General features: G+C 41.1%; 1 protein-coding gene across 2 annotated transcripts in view; it reads left to right on the plus strand.

Moving 5' to 3' along the window:
- Positions 1 to 19,138, plus strand: part of AUTS2 (activator of transcription and developmental regulator AUTS2) — a 1,151,910-nt gene that overhangs the window by 812,031 nt on the left and 320,741 nt on the right. For both annotated transcript variants that reach the window (XM_045543179.1, XM_045543180.1), the window contains exon 5: positions 16,728 to 16,757. In XM_045543179.1, coding sequence (XP_045399135.1) covers positions 16,728 to 16,757 — 30 coding nt within the window. The remainder of the gene's footprint in view (positions 1 to 16,727; positions 16,758 to 19,138) is intronic.

Here is a 19,138-nt window from a genome sequence, read left to right on the forward strand (position 1 = left end):
ACTAACCCAAGCTCTACTGTTAAATGGCAGAATCCAAATCCAAACACATATCTTTCTCACTCATGAGCTAGCAGAAAAGATCATAGCCTACATATGCTGCACCACAGGTGAGGCCTCTGAGCAGAGAAATCTGTTCCGGAAACCATGAGGTGGTTCTTTGCCATCTAACGGCCTCTGGAGATCAGCATCCATTAGGACCTCGGGGACGCTATCACATGGGAGACATTTTATGTCATTGTCTGCATATCTTTTCCTCCTTTAACTAAAAAATAATACGTAATCATTAAAGAAGATCACTAATTACAGAAAATTAAAAGATGAAAATAAAAATGATCTAAACCCTCTTTATCACTCTGAAACAAATAGTTAATATTTGGTGCATTTTTTTCTTTCTGTATGTGTTTTTAGCAATTTTAAAGTAATATTGTATATATAATTATATACATCTTCTTTCATTGTAGTAGTAACAATAAAAATAGCATTTTTATGGATTATCATCTTAGTGCTACCTGTACCCCTATTTTATTGATCAAAAAAATAAATGGAATCTCAGGAAGGATATGTAGCTCACCCAAGATCACTCCTAGGATTTTTATTTTAACTTCCCTATGACTGTGATCATTTTTCTATTTTAAAAAAATTCTTCATGCACTTTATTTTTAATGGGTGAACACAACACTGGCACATGGACCTGTTCTCCAATTTGGGGACATTTGGGTGCATGAAGTCTGTGTACTGGTTTAGTGCAGAGATTTAGAAATGCCCCGATCTTCCTGTTACAGATGTATGGCTCTTGGCAAGTTGTTTAATGTCTTTAAGCCTTATTTTTTCACTATAAAATTAAAATACTAAAACCTGTAACTTGAGGGTGGGAGGAGTATGCTGTAAGCTTAAAAATAGGGCCAGGCATGGTGGCTCACACCTGTGATCCCAGCACTTGGGGAGGCCAAGGCAAGAGGATCACTTGAGGCCAGGAGTTCGAGACAAGCCTGGGCATCATAGCAAGACTCCGTCTTTAAAAAAATTAAAAAATTAACAAGGCATGGTGATGTGTACCTGTAGTCCTAGCTACTGAGGAGACTAAGTCAAGAGGATGGCTTAAGCCCAGGAGTTTGAGGTTACAGAGAGCTATGGTCCTGCCCCTACACTCCAGACTGTCTCTTAAAAAAAACAAATGGGAATATATGTAAAGTGTATCCTAGCATATTTCCTAGTCCTTGCTATGTGCTGACAGTAGCCATATAAATAATGTACTATTGGGTTGTTTCCTAACACCATGATGAAATTTTAAAACAAATTACTATAGACATTTTTGCTCATCTTTCAGATACATACGTGTGTGTGTATGTGTGTGTGTGTATATACACACACATACACACACATACACACACCACACACACATCTCTCTCTCTCTGAAAAAGAGTTGAGCTAAATTGTATGGAAAATGTGAAGGCTCTTGATGCATGCTTCTTTTCTTCTGATGCATATGGCAAAATTAGTTTCCAGGTAGGAAATTAACATTCCTGTAGGAGTGTGTGTCTGCCTTACCACAGTCTTGCCAGCGTTGCATGTCAGCATTTACATGTTTTTTCTAATTTGATAGATGAAATATATCTCTTTTTAAAAATCTGCATTTCTTTGATTACTAGTGAGGTGGAACTTTTTTTTTCCATACATTTATTGGCCATTTATATTTTGTCTTCCATGAATTGACCTCCTTGCTTTTGAAAGGAAGGCTAAGTCTCCAAGGGCTAGCTAGAGAAAAGATGCCCCAGTGATAATTATCTCAGAGCCCTGGGGCGAGAAGTTGCAGGGGAGAGAATTAAAGGCCTCCTGGGACTATGACTTGGCTACCAAGTAGACCTCTTCCTAAACCAGAGTGAAGCTTTCTACATAGTCTGAAATCAGTATTTGTTCTCTACCTTTTTGTTTGTTCTGTTAAAAAAATTTTTGAATTTTTGAGAGGGACTTTTCATATTCCACTGGAGCTAGTGCTTATGACTCTTGCAGGGCAGACAAGCAGCATGCCTGTTCAGTTTGGGTTTTTTGCTCTGAGAGTCCCAGTGGTTTACAGTGAAGTTGCTGTAGATCTTGCCTGAGTCTTTTATGATCCCTGCCATCCAGCCAGGAGCTGTGACTGCTCTGTAACCTTCTTAGATTTAAATCTGTTGCTTGTGTTCTCCTCATAGTGTTACAGAGCAGCAGAGCCCATCCATACTGATGTCTTAATATCATTCTCTCCTTCTTGGATTTATAGGGTAAAATAAACCCTCTGCCATAGAAGTGCTTATTGATTACTGAAGTACATAATAAAGCCCAAGAATAAAGTAAGACCAAGTAATCGGTTCTATTCCTGGGGGATGACAATAAACCTGGCCGAGGCAGCCTCTGAAGGTTGCCTTCTGCCTCGGAGCTAGGAGGCTCCTTTTTAATCAGTTGTCAAAACAGTAACCAGTGAATGGTAGAAACCAGACAAAAAGAGTACATACTGTATAATTTCATTTGTATAAAGTTTCAGAAATGCAAACTGATCTAGGTGACAGAAAGCATATCAGCGGTTGGGGGGTGGGGTCTGGGCAGTGTGGGGGGGCACCTGAGGGAGGAATTAACCAAGGGGCACAAGGAAACTTAGGGGGGCGATGGATATGGTCACTGTCTTGATCGTGGTGATAGTTTCACAGGTGTGTACATGTATTTAAAAAGGTATCATAATGTACATGTTAAATAGTTTACTGATATCAATTATATCTCACTAAAAATAGTAAGCAGCGCACTCTGAAGAGATAATCCATGGCTCACTTTGTGCTAGAAAAATTTTTTGTTAGGAAGTTGTATTTTGAGGAACATTTAGAAGGAACTGTGAGACTAAATTTCACCTTCATATTTAGATAAATAGGGGTTTCAGAAACTGAATGATACCATCAAAAATAAAGTTACAAGGTGTAAAAAAGGCAGGACAGCCCTTTCTCCGTCCCTTTTTCTGTCCTACATCTGAACCTTAAAGGTGGCTTTTAATATAATTTTTTGGTAAAACAAAGAAAATGTTTAGAAAATAGCAATAGCATTAGTTCTTTTCTCCCTCCACCTCTTCTGCCATTACATTTCTCCCACTCAGAAAAGAGGTCTACAGTGGAGAAATAAAAACTACTCCAAAATGTTAGCAGTCTAAAAGCGGACAGGCATTTTCAACACAAAGAGATGTTTGTTTTCCTTGCATTTTAACTCTTAATTTTTGACACAGTGGGGAACTCCAGCATGGCTGCCATTTAAAATGTTACAATGCCATGGTGCTCTGATTGCCTCTGTCACAGGGGTGTTGTGACTGAAGGCCAGGAGACAAAGCAAATGAGGCCAGAGACGGTGCCTGCTGCTGAAGTGCTGGTCCATTTCTCCGAATTTGAATTTGTCTTTTCTCTGGCTAACTGCTTTTCTGGCTTGACGAGGAGTCACTCAGGGAGAATGAAGCTGGAATTTGTACAACCTCTTTTCAGTACCCTTGATTTTAATCAGAAATACACAATTATTCTTTTCCTCCAAATAGAGAAACTCAATCCCCATTTTAAATTCAATTATTGTAATTGCAGCATTCAGAAAAATAGCACATTCATTTTCTAATAAGAGATTGTGGATACCAAATTACTGCATATAGTATGTCAAAACAGGAAACTTGAGACTGGCAGACCAGTGGGTGTTTTTATCTTGGCAATTTGTATTTTCTTGCAGATAATTTCTAGTAATCCTACCCTTCCTTGTTTATGATATAGGAGACTAACTAGGTTTCAAGCCATCCTAAAATAAAGACTGTTGTTGGGTACAATTTAATTTAAAATCCCAGTTACGAATATGATGAATTATAACAAGGGCAGAAGTGAAGGCAGATACCCAATAAAGAGAAGGGGAAAAAGGAGCCAGCTTTGGGATCCTATGGAATGGTAGTCCAGAATGTCTTTGGATCTTCTCGAATCACCTTCCATTGCCTCAAGCCGTGTTTATTTTCCTTTAGCCAGGCTTTTTACTGTCTTGCATATGTTTAAAAAAAAGAAAAAGGAAAAAAAAAAGTCTGGTTGTGAGAAGCTGATAATGTGGACATTATGTCTTAGCAATATGAGAGCGCTGTTTTCCCTTTTCCTGCTTGATTTGGCTTGAACTGGGTTAAATGTTAAAAGAAAATTTTAGGATTTTGAGGTTCTTGATTTTCTTAAAACAGTAACCTTAAAATCTGTCTGCTTTCTCCAAGTGTATGGTATTATTAATATTTTCTTAGGATATACTTTCATCTCAAAACTATGTCCATGTCTTCCTCATAGACACATTCAGACACCTACCACTTTCCATCAACCACTGTACATTCCTGATCTCCTCAACTGAACATTTTCCATGATACCTTCTCTCAGGTACTTTGCTATTTTAATTTAGTCATTCATTCTCTCACATATATTTACTGAGCCCCTACTAGGTGTGAGGTTCAGGTGGAGCAGGATATGAGCAAACTCTGAGATATATTCAGGGAAACTGACCAACAGTGTTGGAGGTGCTAGAAACCAACAGCTACAATACAGCCAGAGAAGGCAGAGCACTGGAAAGCTTTTATATGGAAGAGGAAACAGTCATTTCCATGTGTCCCAAAAGGGAAAAAGTAGTCTGTTGAACTCTTAAGTGCCTTCTAAATGCACTTTAGTTATATTCCCTCAACTGATCCCTATTTTTGCAGTTACATCTAGGAAGTTTGATCTCTTCGCAAGGTTACTGTGTTAGCTTTTGCTAGATCAATTCTTAAGTCAGCCTTGTATATAAATAATATCTGTGTGAAGGGCTATCCAAGTGTCTATTAATTCTGATTGGTCAGAATCTCTGGACAAATTCCAAAGTGTCTGGCTTCCTTGTTGCACCAATAATCACTTGATTTCAATTTTTTTTTTTTTCCTTTGGTGACAGGATCTTGTTCTGTCACTCAGGCTAGAGTGCAGTGGTGTCATCATAGCTCACTGCAGCCTCAAACTCCTAGGCTAAAGTGATCCTCCTGCCTCAGCCTCCAGAGACAGTGGAACTACAGGCACATGCCACTATACCCAGCTAAGTTTTAAAATTTTTTTGTAGTCAGTCATCTCGCTATGTTGCTTTGACTGGTCTCCTGAGCCCAAACCACCCTCCCGCCTCAGCCCCCCAAAGTGCTGGAATTATAGGTGTGAGCCACTACACCCAGCTAGTGTTTTTGGTATTCATTCTATCTGTCTGTTTACTTATTTTTCTAATTTATATTTCAGTGAACATCTTAATAATGTCAAAGCTCATACATCATTACTGCATTATGCATAACTTACAAGTTTAGACTCCAGATCTTCTACCTATACATTTACTTTAGTCCCTGTACACAGGCTATTGACTATTTGACTGAAGAATAAATTCATACTATATGCACTCCCAAAAATGTGCATCAGGAACCTAAAGGAATGCTCAAAATTTGAATTCTAAAGTATCTTGCCTTGTTGGTATTTTATCAATGAAATAAAATCATTAGTTAGGAAGATTCCTGTTGTCTTCTTTGAAAGGAAATGATAGTTTCTGGTTTTGTTTGTTTGGGTTGTTGTTTCTGGTTTTATTTTTGTTGTTGTTTTTTAAACAGGGTCCCACTCTCAGTGGCATGATCACAGCTCACTGCAGTCTCAAACTCCAGGGCTCAAGCGATCCTATTGCCTCAGCCTCCCAAGTAGCTGGGACTACAGGCATGTGCCACCACACTCAGCTAATTTTTAAATTTTTTTTATTAGAGACTGGGTCTTGTAGTGTTGGTCTCAAACTCCTGGCCTCAAGCTATCCTCTTGCCTTGGCCTCCCAAAGTGCCAGGATTACAGACGTGAGCCACCACACCCAGCCTGTTTCTGTTTTTGTGTAGCATAGTATAAAGTCTTCAGATACCACCCAAGCAGAAATCCTTGCAGAATATAATTTCCCCTCTGGCTATGAAATGGTACAAAACTTCAGCCCAACATTTAAATAACTATTAAGTTACTAAATTGCTGTGTATGATATAACATATCTTTCATGGAAAGACTTGGAAACAATAAAGCTATTGGTATTTCTTTCTGGCTACTTTCACATGCTTGAACTCATTTAATTCTGACAAAAATCCTGTGGAGTGGTTATCATCCCCATTTATAGGTTTTAAAAAGCCCCCAAGATTTCAAATACCTTTCCCAAGACTGCATGTTTATTTAGTTGAGGGGTCAGAATTTCAACCTGTGTCAGCCTCAGACTGATTGAGCACTTGCTGTGCATCAGGTGCTGTGCTAGGTCCCTCCTCTTAAGGCAGAGCTGTCCTCTGTGGAGTGGAAATAAGGCCGACCGGCTGCATTCACTGCGCTAACAGCGCAGCCTCTTTCAGTCCCAGCTTGCCGTTACTCTCCGCCAAGCAAGCAATCAAGAAAATATTTTTTCAGGTGGTTTCTTTGTATAGTGCGTGAGACTGAGGTGCCATGTTATACTGGCTAAGAACATGAGGACAGAACTGAGTTCAAGTACCATCTCTGCCATTGGAAGCCTTTAACTTCTCATCTCTAAAATGGAGCGGTTTCCCCTTCCAGGGCAATGGTTGGGATTCTTTTTCAATCAATGCCAGCTGCTGACTGGCATTTCTAGGGGGAAAAAATCCACTCTGTGATCATTCCTGTGGAGGGTCCCTACCCTAAAAAAGCCGTGTCACAGACATGTGAAATGCACCTGAGGAACCAGGCTTTTCCTGAGATGGATATTGTCCCTTTGGCAGGAAATTCAGTCATGTAGGTGCCACTTAGCATAGAAAGCAGGAGCTACATTCACTACCTCACAACCTTAGTGGCTGGAAGGAGGAATGGTTTTCAGCAGCCTCATTACCTGGGGAAAAAGAACTCAGAGTTATAGGCACTTTAAGAAAGATGCTTTTACTTTGAGTGTTGGAGAAAATAGAACAATTACCTATTGAAGGCAAAGTGGATGAAAAAACACCTCTGTTCATACTACTCTGATCATTTAATCTATTCAAATTCATTCTGCGTTCCTGAAGGTGATCCAAGCCAGACTGTTCTGCTGGCTGCACCATTCCTTCCCTGGGCTAGAGCACAGGGTGACCGCCTGAGATTCCCAGCCAAACACAGCATTTCCTACTCTAGGAGGAGAGTCCTCAAAGGGCAGTCACAGATATGTGCAGGGAGTGGAAGGGGGGAGGGAGGAGGAATCCATAAATCATCAAATCATTACTGAGCATCTTTGAGGGCCCTCAAGACTGAGCTAGGCCCTGTGATGATTCCGAGGACAGCCAAACTGTGCTCTTTGAGGAGCTCACCACCTGCCTGGGAAGCAAGACTTGTACATATGAAACCAGTGAAGGATTCTAATCTATCTAAACTAGAGCCAGGTAGCTTTCCAGCTCCGGGCTCACACACACTTAAATAAAAAAGATAGTCTTTGTTGAAGAAGGAAGGAAGGAATGAATGATTTCTAACATCTGTTGAGTGCTTCCTATGTGTCAAGCACTGTTCTAAAACATTTTTCTGTTTATTGTACATGTACTTATATTCTTATATTATATATTTATTAACTCAATTAATGCTCTTGACAACACTGTGAGGTAGATACTGTCAGAAGCCCTGTGTGACAGATGATGAAACTGAGGCATAGGGAGATTAAGTTACTTGCCAGTGGTCTCCCAGACCGTATGCAGTAGAGTCGGGATTTGAACCCAGGCAGTCTGGCTCCACAGTTATATACGAAACAGAATAATAGGGTCTTTTCAAGAGTTTGTTGGCATTTTGGTTCAGACTGAGAGCTACTGTTACCTGCTCTTCTGGCTTTGACTTCCTGAGTCTTAGGCTCCCTCCCCCTTTCTCTGAGAGAGACCAGCTTGAGCCAACCCTCTGTGATTTCACCCCACCTCCCGCCTGGCCCTGCCAGGCCTCTCATTTGTAGTTTCTCTTGCCGAGCACATTTCTAAACGAGGACGGTTGCTCTGCTTTAAGGACATACAAATGGCTTGCCCTCACCTGTCAAGCATGATCCTTGTATTTTACCAGGCCCATTATGAACGCAATCTTTCTGTCGAAAATTTGCATACCTCCTTTCTTGAAAAGTAATGACAGCAATTTCTTTCCCTCCGCTCACTTTCTGAGTGTCTCATTTAACGGCACCTGTGAAACCGACAGGCACAGAGATGAGAAGTGAAAGAGAGCAGTTGATTAAATCATCATCAAGTCGGGCCTCAGAAAGTCAATTCTGCTTGCCGTCTGCAATGATATCCTTTTATCTTAAAGTAATGAGCTATGGCACTTTTGCATCGGGTAATGCGATAAGTTCTATTAGCATGTTCCATTTGCCTCACAAGCAAGGGCAAGTCATTTTAGCTAGCTCATATCACTGCAATCAAAGCAATTGGCTTCCCAGGCAGAGAAGAAAGGGAAAAGGCTCAGGGTGATTTCTATGGATCACAACACAGCGGAAAAAATAGACTCTTGTATTATTTTAACCCGTAGCAGACTTTTCCTTTTTACTCATCAGCAAATTTGGGTTTTATTAGCTTACACAAGGCTCCAAAAGGGAACCAAGCTTTAGCTGAAGCAAACCTGGGGTCTCAGGCCCCACCCAAAGCAACAAACAACTATGATATAGAAAGGGGAAATTGCAGCATTACAAGGAGTCACAAATAGAACACCGCTGAGGAGCAGGCGAGAATGTGTCCCTGATAATAACACTGTGGCCTCATGATAAACTCTTGCTTCCCACTGTCTTCAAAGTCATTTGTAATAGGTCCCCAGGCAGTTATGGATTAATGCTATTGATGACTTAGAATCAGTAAATCAATGACAAAGAGGAAAAGGATCTGTTGCTTAAGCTTATAGGAGATCATTTACAAATCACCAGGCCCTAGACTGTCAGTTTTACCTTTGGACAAGAAACTCGTTTTTTCTGAGTTTGGCAACCACTGAGGCTTGTGGGTTTTAAGTAAATTTCATCTTTGGGGTTTATGTATGTTTATATTTGGCAAAACGTGACTTCCTTTCTTCTGAGGAAAAAGCTGAGCTCTCCAGAGATTTGTGAAATATCCACTTCTCCCCTGGCTTCCAAAAACCCAACAGTATTTTAATGATCTAAGTGGAAATTCACAGCACACATATTGTTTTATGAATATACCTGGATTTCAAAGTGACAAAAAGGAAAAAAAATATCGAAGATTAATTAATTTGTGAGCTTTAAAACTTCAGGTTTGGACAACTCGATTTCTGTCAGTATATTTGCACTTCTAATAAGTGGTCAGAATGAACCTAGCACAGAGTAGGCACTTTAACATGATTGATAGACTGAAATATGTGATCATCTGAGAGCTGCTGGAGGCAAAACAGAAAGTGTTCCCTTAGCCCCCTCGGATCACATTGGTTATTTGAGCTCTGGCCAACTCAAACTGAGAGCTTTCAAAAATGCCAGATTCTGAGAACTCCCTGTGCAGAAACACTAGGTTATCAATATAGAATTCCAGAGGCTGCTGAAAGCTTACTCTCTGTTGTATCTCCTGAACAACTGAAGATTGGTGGACCTCATACTATTTTCAAATGGGCTCATCATGTGATTGTCAGAAGCTTTATTCTTTTGAACTATTATTTGGGACACAAATCTTTTAATTAGGCTTTCATTTTATCTGAGCTATTTTATTTGCTCAGGCATGGTTATTGTTGAGATAGAGAGGAGGAGCCAGGGGCATCATTTTACAGTCAGTGAGAATACCTCAAAACATTTTCAGGATTAAAAAGTTCTTTTTATTTCTAGGGCCCCAGTAGCTTTAAATTTCACTTAAAGTCCAAAACCGGTATGAGAGCAATGTAAGCAATGTGAAATGAGGGCTTTGTGGATTGATAAAAAACACACACCACCAGATTTGCCATATGTGGCACAAAATGGCTGCCTGTTTTTGCATGTTCAAGGGATTAGGCCGATGGGAGGGGAGGTTGGACTTGTTTTTAGTCACCATGCTGCTACTTCTTTAAGTAAAAAATAAGTGCCATGTTTTCTGCAGGTGGCTTCTTCTGAAATTGCTTTTAGGTGAGGGATGTCTTTACGGTCTTAGATAAACCTCCTGCCCCAAAGGGGAATCAATTTGTTTTGTTGCTGGGAAAGTTAAATTGTACTTGATGTTAGATGCTGAAGTTTACAAGTTGGGGTTCTCCCTCATTTTCCTCTCATTTCCTGTAGGCAGAAAGAAGAATAAAATAACTTTGTTCAGCAATGGCGTTCAGCCCTGACATCTTTGGTGGCAATGATAAATGGATTTGAGATACGAAATAACTGTTCCAGCAAGGTCCATTGAGCAGAATAGAGAGCAATGCCCTCCTCAATGTCATTGTATGTGATATATTCAATGATTGCCACTTTCTGCTTAAGAATGCATTCCATCACGAGGTACCTAGAATTCCATCTTGTTCTACATTCTGAATGAGGCAGAGAAGTGTCGTAGACCTTGGCTTATTTCAGTTTGGACCAGAGTCTTAAAACGTAGATGTTGAGATTCCCAAATGAAAATGAGAAATGTTTGCTTTTGAGGAAGTATAATAAAATCACAATCACATCTTTTCTGGGCCTTTTAATGGAAGACATTTTCTTCTACACCCCAACCCTAGGCTCTGCTGACAATTTTAATCCTGTCCAGTATGTTCACACATACATCCCCATTGCATTAAGCAGTTAAATTACTGTTTCCTGTACTTTGTCTTTGGAATCACATGTTTTTTAAGTCAGTTTGCTTATGCTACATAGAATCAACCATGGTTTGAACAATTCTCAAGAGTGAGATTGACTTATCAATATAATTGCCACCTCCTGTATCCCAAAGCCTGTAGGTACAAAGATGAGCAAGGCACTGTCCTTAACCTATATGGAGCTCACTGTCTAATAGCGAAGACGATTGTGGCAAACAACTGAAATACAGTTTTCTAAGGGGTAGAGAAAGAAGCAATTAATTCTTTCTCGAAGAGTATTGAAAGATTCGAAGAGGGAACTGTTTTGAAGGTGAAGAGCAGGCTTTTAGGTAGAAACTTAAAGGAATAGAATTCCCACCAGAGGGAATTGTTAAGTGCAGAGATAGTAAGACCTGGGGGTATGACTGAGTGTGGCTGGGTGTGGCTGGAGCAAGGGATGTGTCAGGGTAGTGCTGCTGAAAATGTGGACACAGACCAGCACCAGTCCACAAGCTGTTTGTAACTAACCTGCTATGAGATTAGTAGGGCAGTTGAGAGTAAGCTTTGGGCAACCTTTAGAGCAATTCAGTAGCATAATTTTATATCTCATAAATCTAATAATTAAATATTTTATATGTCTTTGTTTTTCCTTTTCTAAACATTCATTTTTTATTATATTTTACAAAAGTATTGGTCTGCAACTTATTGAAAGTTAAAGAAAACAAAACAAAACAAAACCAAATGGTCCTTCAGCCCAGAAAGCTTAGGGGCATCGTAATGACGGAGTGGTTGGAAGTTGGAGGTGGGATTGAGGTTGGAAACAGAATGTGAAGAGGCTTCTATGGTCTTGGGAAGCATGATCGTCCAATAGAAATTAGGAAATCCACTCTGCTTAATATGGACTTGGATTAGAAAAGGGAGAAACCGTAGACCCTGGAAAGCAGTCATTAGTCTGTGGTAATGCTAAAGTAAAACCCTGAACTAAAGCAGCAGCCATGCCATGGAGATGGAGAGTTAGCAAGTAGCATCAGTAATGCAGGGTAAGAGAGGAAGATGAGTCTGCTCAAGAATGGAGTGGAGGATGATAAGACTCTTCACTTATGTGGGTAAGTGATTTCGTGGTGATGCTGTTACCAAGGACAGCATGGGAGAGGGGCATTTGGAGTGAGCGAAGATGAGTCCAGATTAGATGGATACTTGAGTGTGAGGTATTCATAGCACATCAGGAAGGGGCACGTAGCAAACAGAAACATAATAATGATAAATATTTATCATCTGTGCATAGTCTGTACCATGCATTGTCTAAGCTGTTTACATGTATGAACTCATTTTATTCTCACCTTCTTATTAGAAAATGCTATTATTAGCCACATTTTACTGGTAAGTAAACTGAGGCACAGAGAGTTTAAATAACTTTTCCAAAGTTACATAGCTGGCAAACGTGGGCATGGAGGTTTTTTAGTCTCAGCATATACATGGTAGATGGAACCAAGGGAATCTTTAAGGACTCCCCTGGAAATCACATAGAAACAATAGAACTACAAATGTAACTCTGGGGAGACAGCAACATTAAAGAATATGCATAAAAGGAAGGGCCATGAAAAGATACTGGGAAAGAGCAATATTGGTGAATGTGTGCAAAGGGAAAAATTCCAGGATGCTCAGTTGAAACAATCTATTTAATAAATACTTAGCACTAGGGAATTTTTTAAATTAGATTATGCTACAGTCCATGCAATGGATTGCAGAGCAGCCATTTTTTAAAGTGATGTTATAGGCAAATTTTACTGATTAAACTAAAATATGTGACCTGTTATATGAAAAGAAAAGCAGGTTACAAAATGTCAAGAATTCATTTTTATTTATGAAAATGTATGTGTCAAGGGTGAGGAGGAATATACATATTTTCTCAAAAGACAAGACTGGAAAGAATTACACAAATGTGTTAACCAGTGTTTACCTATGGATTATTGACTTACAGGTGATTTTTTTAAATGATCCAATAAATATGTATTTTTAAAGGGGGAAATATAGGGTGGGCTGGTTGGTCGTTTAAGGAGTAGGACTTGTCTGAGAAAGGAAAATCGTGTCTCCAGCAGTTCACTTTTAATTCATGAAACTGTAAGGGAGAGAAGGTGAAGGTGAGGTTGAGTGGTGGCTGTGTTGGGATGGCTGGAGGGACTCAGGTCAGGAACTGGCCCCTTTCTAACCCTGCATTCGAGGCCTGTGTCTTAGCATGCACACTTCCTATTCCCCTCCTTTTGTCTCTGCTGGTTTAGGTCATGTCTTTGTCTGAAGACTGGGTGACCAAGAATTTTTACCTGTCAGTGCTGTAAGGGCTACTTGTTCGTTTTCATTTCTTTTAAAATGGAGGAAAACATTTTCAACTTTTCACAAAGGGCTTTGAAAACTTGTCAGGAAGAGTACTCTGTCACCTCAAGCTGGTAGTTAGTATGCAACCTGTTTGCTAACAAACCAAAGCAGGACCCCAATGTCAAAATGCTTAAAATGGTCAAATCAGCAGGGACCCCGTTTCTGCATTTGACATGCCTTTTCCATTTCCCAGCTTCATGCAGAACATAAACCCGAATCAAGAGGTGGTTCAGTGTGAACCCTTATAAATCGGAGTGGGTATCTAGGGACTGGGGAGCAGACACTTCTTTTAACCTTTGAAGACCAAGAATCATTTGGTCAGAAATCCACAACATATTGAACTTAGGGTGTGAAAGCTGTATAGTGTATTAAATGTGAATTTGAGACCATGAATTCTACCCACACTGACTCTATAAAACAGCCTCCCTTTTTCATAAAGCAGGCCCATAAACCGCTGCCAGTGAAGCAGAAAGACTCCTTAGGACTGTGGCTCGCTTTCCGTCTGGGGTTGTCAACAAACCCCCTTTATGAGTGGAATAGACCTCTTGTATGTGTCGAGCTTCTGGCTTTTTACAGAGTGTGTTAGGAGCCAGGCTAGGCAAACGTTAGGCGCTGTTTGCTGAGTGCATTTATTGCCTTTGCATAATTTATGAGCTGGAGGGGTTGACCATCATTCATCTCTGCCAGGGGCTGGCACTCGAGGCTCCAGAGAGTGGAGCTGTAAATTGGATGGTGCGCTCCTGCTGAGCTCACGGCAAAGTCCTCGGGTCAGTATGGGAATTTAATACCAGAAATGGAACTGTTTTCTCAGCGCACCATGTGGGCCCCAGTGCAGCAGAGACTGTTTTGGCAGACTCTGCGACTGGCCTTGTCGAGGAGCTGTCACTCACCCGGCATGTTATGTGGGGAGCCTGAGCATTTTTAATCGGCTTGGCATCCGTGCTGCTTCCATAATGGATACCAGTAGGTCTCAGTTCTTCACCATATGCTTAACTCTGGAGACAAGGTGCTTCTGGGTATATCAGTAATTACTTGATGCAGAATTAAGTGGACCTTGAAATTAGAACTGGACTGTTGGAAAGCAGGAAGCTTAACACTTTGATAGAAATAACCATTCCCAGGGACATACCGCTGTTAGGATGGGGTGCACAGTGGTGGTTCTTCCCAACTTCCCCACTCACTCTCCCCCGTACACACCAGATCCTTGGGGGTGTGGGCAAATGCTATGCCACAGCCTTCAGCTGTCATTGATTACCTCTCAAGGAGAGCTGTGAACATCTGGGAAAATGAGCCTGCCTGGCAAAATACTCCTGTCTTCCACACTCCTCCTGAATCATGCATTGCTACTCTTGAAAATGTGCCCGGACCTTAGGAACTTCAAGGAGAGCTTAATTAAAGGCAATGGAAAGATTGCAAAATCAGGAGAACCCTGTTGTTCCTCATCCATCTGTTGTTGTTCTAGGCCTTCAAAGTCTTTATCTCACCCATTTTCTTTCTCAACTCATTTGATTTATTATAACAGAGAAATCATTCATCAGGGCAAAATAATGTAACTTTAGACAATCTGAGGTCAGAAGCATAGTTGAAAACAATGTAGTTGTACTTGTGTAAATCACTGTAACTAAATATCTGATAACCCTATGGCACTGAGTAGCCAATGGAAGAAGTACAAAATGTAAAAATCCTCTAGTGTGTAAGATTGTGATGTAAGTTTATAAATGCTCATGGTACAGAATGCTGAGTCTGAAAAGAGGAAGTAGTCCCTAAATTGTATCTTACGATAGCAAGATATCCATTTGGATAGGGCTTTTGTTACTTTCCATGGAAAACGCTCTAAATAGTACCTTAAACAATATGGTAACTTAATGTTTTCTGAACAGAAACGTCCAGAGGGAGTCTCCTCTGAGATGGGTTCAGGGGCTCAATTATATCAGACTTTTCTTCCCTTGGTCCCACCATCTTATTTTTGTACTTAGCCTTTTTGCCTAAAAATGATTGCAAAGATGACTGCTACAGATCCAGACCTCATGTCCTTATATAATCGTGTTCAAAGGCGAGAGGCAGGTGGTTCTTGCTTTTCTCCTTTTACTCAAGAGAGAAATTTTTTTTTCTAAAACCCTCAGAAGACTTCAAAATCTTATTCACCAAAGATGGGTCTTATGACTACCCTTAGTGACAAGAAAAACTGGGAAAGAAAATGTCTGGCTTTTTTAACCTCAGTGTCAGGAGGAGGTACAGGCTAGGGAGAAGGAAGTTGTAAATGGCTATGGATATCTAGCCAGCAGTGGCTGTTCTACAAGCAAATTTATTTCCCGTTTCTGTGTGTAGTTACATCAACTCCCATGTCCAGGTGGCCACACTAAAAAACCTTGGCATCGTCCTAGTCTCATCCCTGTTACTTACTTCGCATATCCGTGTGTTGTCAAATCCTGTGGTTCTACCTCAGAATTGCTATGCCATCTGTTTCTCCCTTTCCCAAACCATGGCACCACCCTGTTTAGACAATGTAATAGTCGCCAAACGGCTTTTCCTGTGACCTGTTTCTTCCCCATTGTGCACACTCTTTTCATCATCCCGTGGAAAGAGTCGTCTTAATGGAAACAGCTCTGATCATGTCACACCCCTGCTCAGTGTTTGTGTTCAAGCTTCTTGCCTACTGCTAAACTGAAGGCTACTTTAGGACCAGTCCTACATCTTGGTTGAATGTCTTTCTAGCTTAACAGTGCCTCATCAAGGGCTGTTGAGTGAATGAATGGATATGTTTATCTGCTGAGCAATTACTCTAACAAAACACATCCCCCATTTTTAATAGAATAGTCATTAACAAAACATTCTTGATTTTTTTAAATTATTTTTTTTGTGTGTCTAATGAGGAATTTAAAGCTTTAGGTTAATTATTAATTATCATTCTCTAGTTGTCCCAAGCCCAGCTCAACAGTTTGAATTTGGGATCAGTTAGATACGGTGTGAGTCTGTGGCCCTAAAGCATTTTTTTTCTTTTTTTTTTTTTTTTTTGCTTATACTGTTGATTGATTCATTACTCTGACCTTTTGTCTTTGGCATGTTTGTTGTAGTGAAGGTTCCTTCTATTCTCAGGGCCTCTAACCGATGGAAAAGGTAGCCATCAAAAGTGGTGAGCCTTGCCCATTATGTTCTGTTTCCTTCAAAGTCCAAATGAGAGAATACAATGCCTAGAGGTTTACCTGTTTTCATTTAGAAAAGCACCAGGAGAGATACAGCCATTTACGTTAGGTGAAGGTAGAATTTCTTCATTCAGAATTGATTTTGCTCTGAATTCCATTAAATGATCTTGATTCACCTTAACCCCACGGCAGGTTGACTCCTAGAGAGGCGTCCCTTGTGCTGTATGGTGGGGGTGCTCCCTGGTGAGACTGGGCACCGTGTCGGACTGAGGCCAGGAAGAGCCGCAGAATACAGGCATCAGATGAGATCAATGGAACAACCTTTTGCATCTGAACAGCATTTTGCTTCTGATTCTGTTTACTAGTACTGGAGCCGAAGAAACTCTTTCTTTCTAGCTTAGATGACGTTTCTTATTTCTTTTGTCTGTCTTGCCCTTTCGAGGTGGGTGAAGAGTGGGTATCAAAAGCAAAAACATAATCCTTGTACTAACACTTATTCTCTTGTCTTCATTTTCAGTGTGACAGTGACAGTGACCAGGAAGAGAAGGTAAGACCCCCTCCCCCATCGTGGGCGCAGCACATAAGACACTGTGAACACCCTGGTCCTCCTACACACAGCTGCAGGGTGGGATGCCAGCTTCATGTTGACAGTACCTTTTCTCTTCTGGAAAAATGGGCATTATTCACACAGTGACATTTTCTATGACAAAATATGTTTAGTTTTTGAGATACTCTTTTTTTTTTAAACGAGTACTTTAATATTGCATATATGTGACACTGAGTTTTCACTTTATGCAAGATGACTCATAGACCCAAAAAATATTTTAAAAGAAGAAATTATTTTAATAGCTATCTGATTTTTTTAATCCATCATGGGAACATTAAACTTGCTAGTATGTATTTATAAAGTCATTTCTGCATTCATTTTACTGACCCATAAGCTTTTCCTGCTTTTCTGTACATATTGGCCTTCTTAAAAGAATCTTAATGAATGTGTCTAGGAATCTCATCATGGGTAGGGATGGGCGGCGGAACTCAGATGGGAACTTCTCTCTTCTCATCCGGGTGGATACGCAGGTAGGAGGACAATTCTTCCTGCAGGTACATACTCTGGCCACCAGCCTCTGTGTATCCAATGCAACATGGATCAAGAAAAGGAGCTCAGTTTCAGAGCTTCCAGAAGATTGGATCACAACCTGGTAAACTGGGCTTTCTGGTGCTTAAAGCAAAGGGATAGTTTGTTTGTTTGGTCTTCCTTTTTTTTTTTTTTTTTTTTTTTTTTTTTTAGCTCTCCCTATCCCCAACCAAATTTCTTTCCATTTTTACTGCTGCTTTGTGTATTTCGAAAAGAGTTACCTGAATATCATGGTTCTGTATTGCTTGGCACTGAGAGGATGGATTAGACCTCCCTTCCCCATTTCTGGATCTGTCCTGGGCCCTCTTCTTTGACTTTCACCTCCTACGTGCTTGCGGATTTTACTCAGAATCCTGTGGTTGTGTTTAGTGGGATCTTTCCAACAAGCCCAGAATTTTTCCCTCCTTCTTTGCTGCCAGCCTCCAAGAGAGATCTAAAGGCTCTTGTTCTGTACTGTCATTAATTTGAATTCAGCATATGTAGCCTGTTATAAAATGCGAGACATCATCATTTGAGCAGGTCAAGCATATTCAGATGAAGACAAATGGTGCTTATTTGATTTCCTTAAAATCAGGAAATGAAAAAAGTGCTCTCTGGAGAAATCATGTTCTGCCTGACTTGGATGATAGACCAATGCATGTCCCCCAGATAAGAACAGGCTCTCGCCTTGAGGTTTTTATCTCTGAAGGACGGCCAGGACTGTCAGCTTGCTGACATGTGCATTATCCATGTCATTTTAAACAAAGTGACCTATGGAAGGGTGTGCTGTGCTGTGACATGGTAATGGGCTGTTGGATGACAGCGAAAGTACACACTGGAAAGGGGGCTGTGGATTATTCTTTTGTTTAACTGACAAGTAGGAGCTTCCTTCCTCCAGCCCCCGGGAGTCTTAGCTCCTTGGCAGTTGGACCTCTGGTGTCTCAGGCAGCCAGCGTGTAGTGGGTGCCAGGGACTTGTGCATGGCAGTAATGGTTCAGTGTTTGAGGTGTGGTCACTGGCTACCCAAGCCCCCCAGGCCACGTTCCCACATGGTAGTCAACATCTCATATGATCAGGTGTCACTGGTACCCAGGGAGGGACTGGTACCTTCTGGGCATCCCGGGAGATCTGTAGGTGATGGTTGATCTCGCTTTCTAGGTCTGTGCTACTTCTCCAAGACGATGAGCTTTATTCAGGGTTTCACAACTGAGCAGACATTCTTTCTTTAAAAGAAAATGTGAACTCCAGAACCAGCACCGGTCTTCAGCAGTGCTAAAAGGTGGTAACGACGCCCAGTTTTGCATTCCTTGTAAGCATCTTGATCAGTGGTCTCAACCTGGGATACTCACCCACATCACCTGGGGAGCTGTTACAAATCCCAATGCCTCGGCCTCATCCAGGGCAGTTACCTCCAGCTGGGGCTGTCCCACACCACTGGTCTAGATGATCACCTAACTCTAGTAATTTCTAGAAGTAAGCCACCTGTGGTTGTCAGAGGGATCTTGGGGCCAAGGTGCTTCCTGCATACTGACAGCACCCCAGCTAGTCCTTTCCTGCAACCTGAATTCTCAAGTCATTGTTGCCTGGGTTTCCATCTCCAAGTGCAAGAAGCAGCAAAGATGAGTGTCGGGAAGGTAGCCCACATCCACCACTCTGAGTTTGGGTTGATTTCAGGGCAGTAAAAGAGATACGCAGGTGTCTGTAGGCAAGTCCAAGAGGGTGGCCGTGGCAGGAAGGGAAGGAACAGTAAAAGTGCTCCTCCAATGCACGGCGCACTTCTTGCTTTGGCCCCCCTGGTCATGCATCCTTTTGAC

This window comes from Lemur catta, chromosome 2, assembly GCF_020740605.2.
Source record: "Lemur catta isolate mLemCat1 chromosome 2, mLemCat1.pri, whole genome shotgun sequence".
Lineage (NCBI taxonomy): Eukaryota > Metazoa > Chordata > Mammalia > Primates > Lemuridae > Lemur > Lemur catta.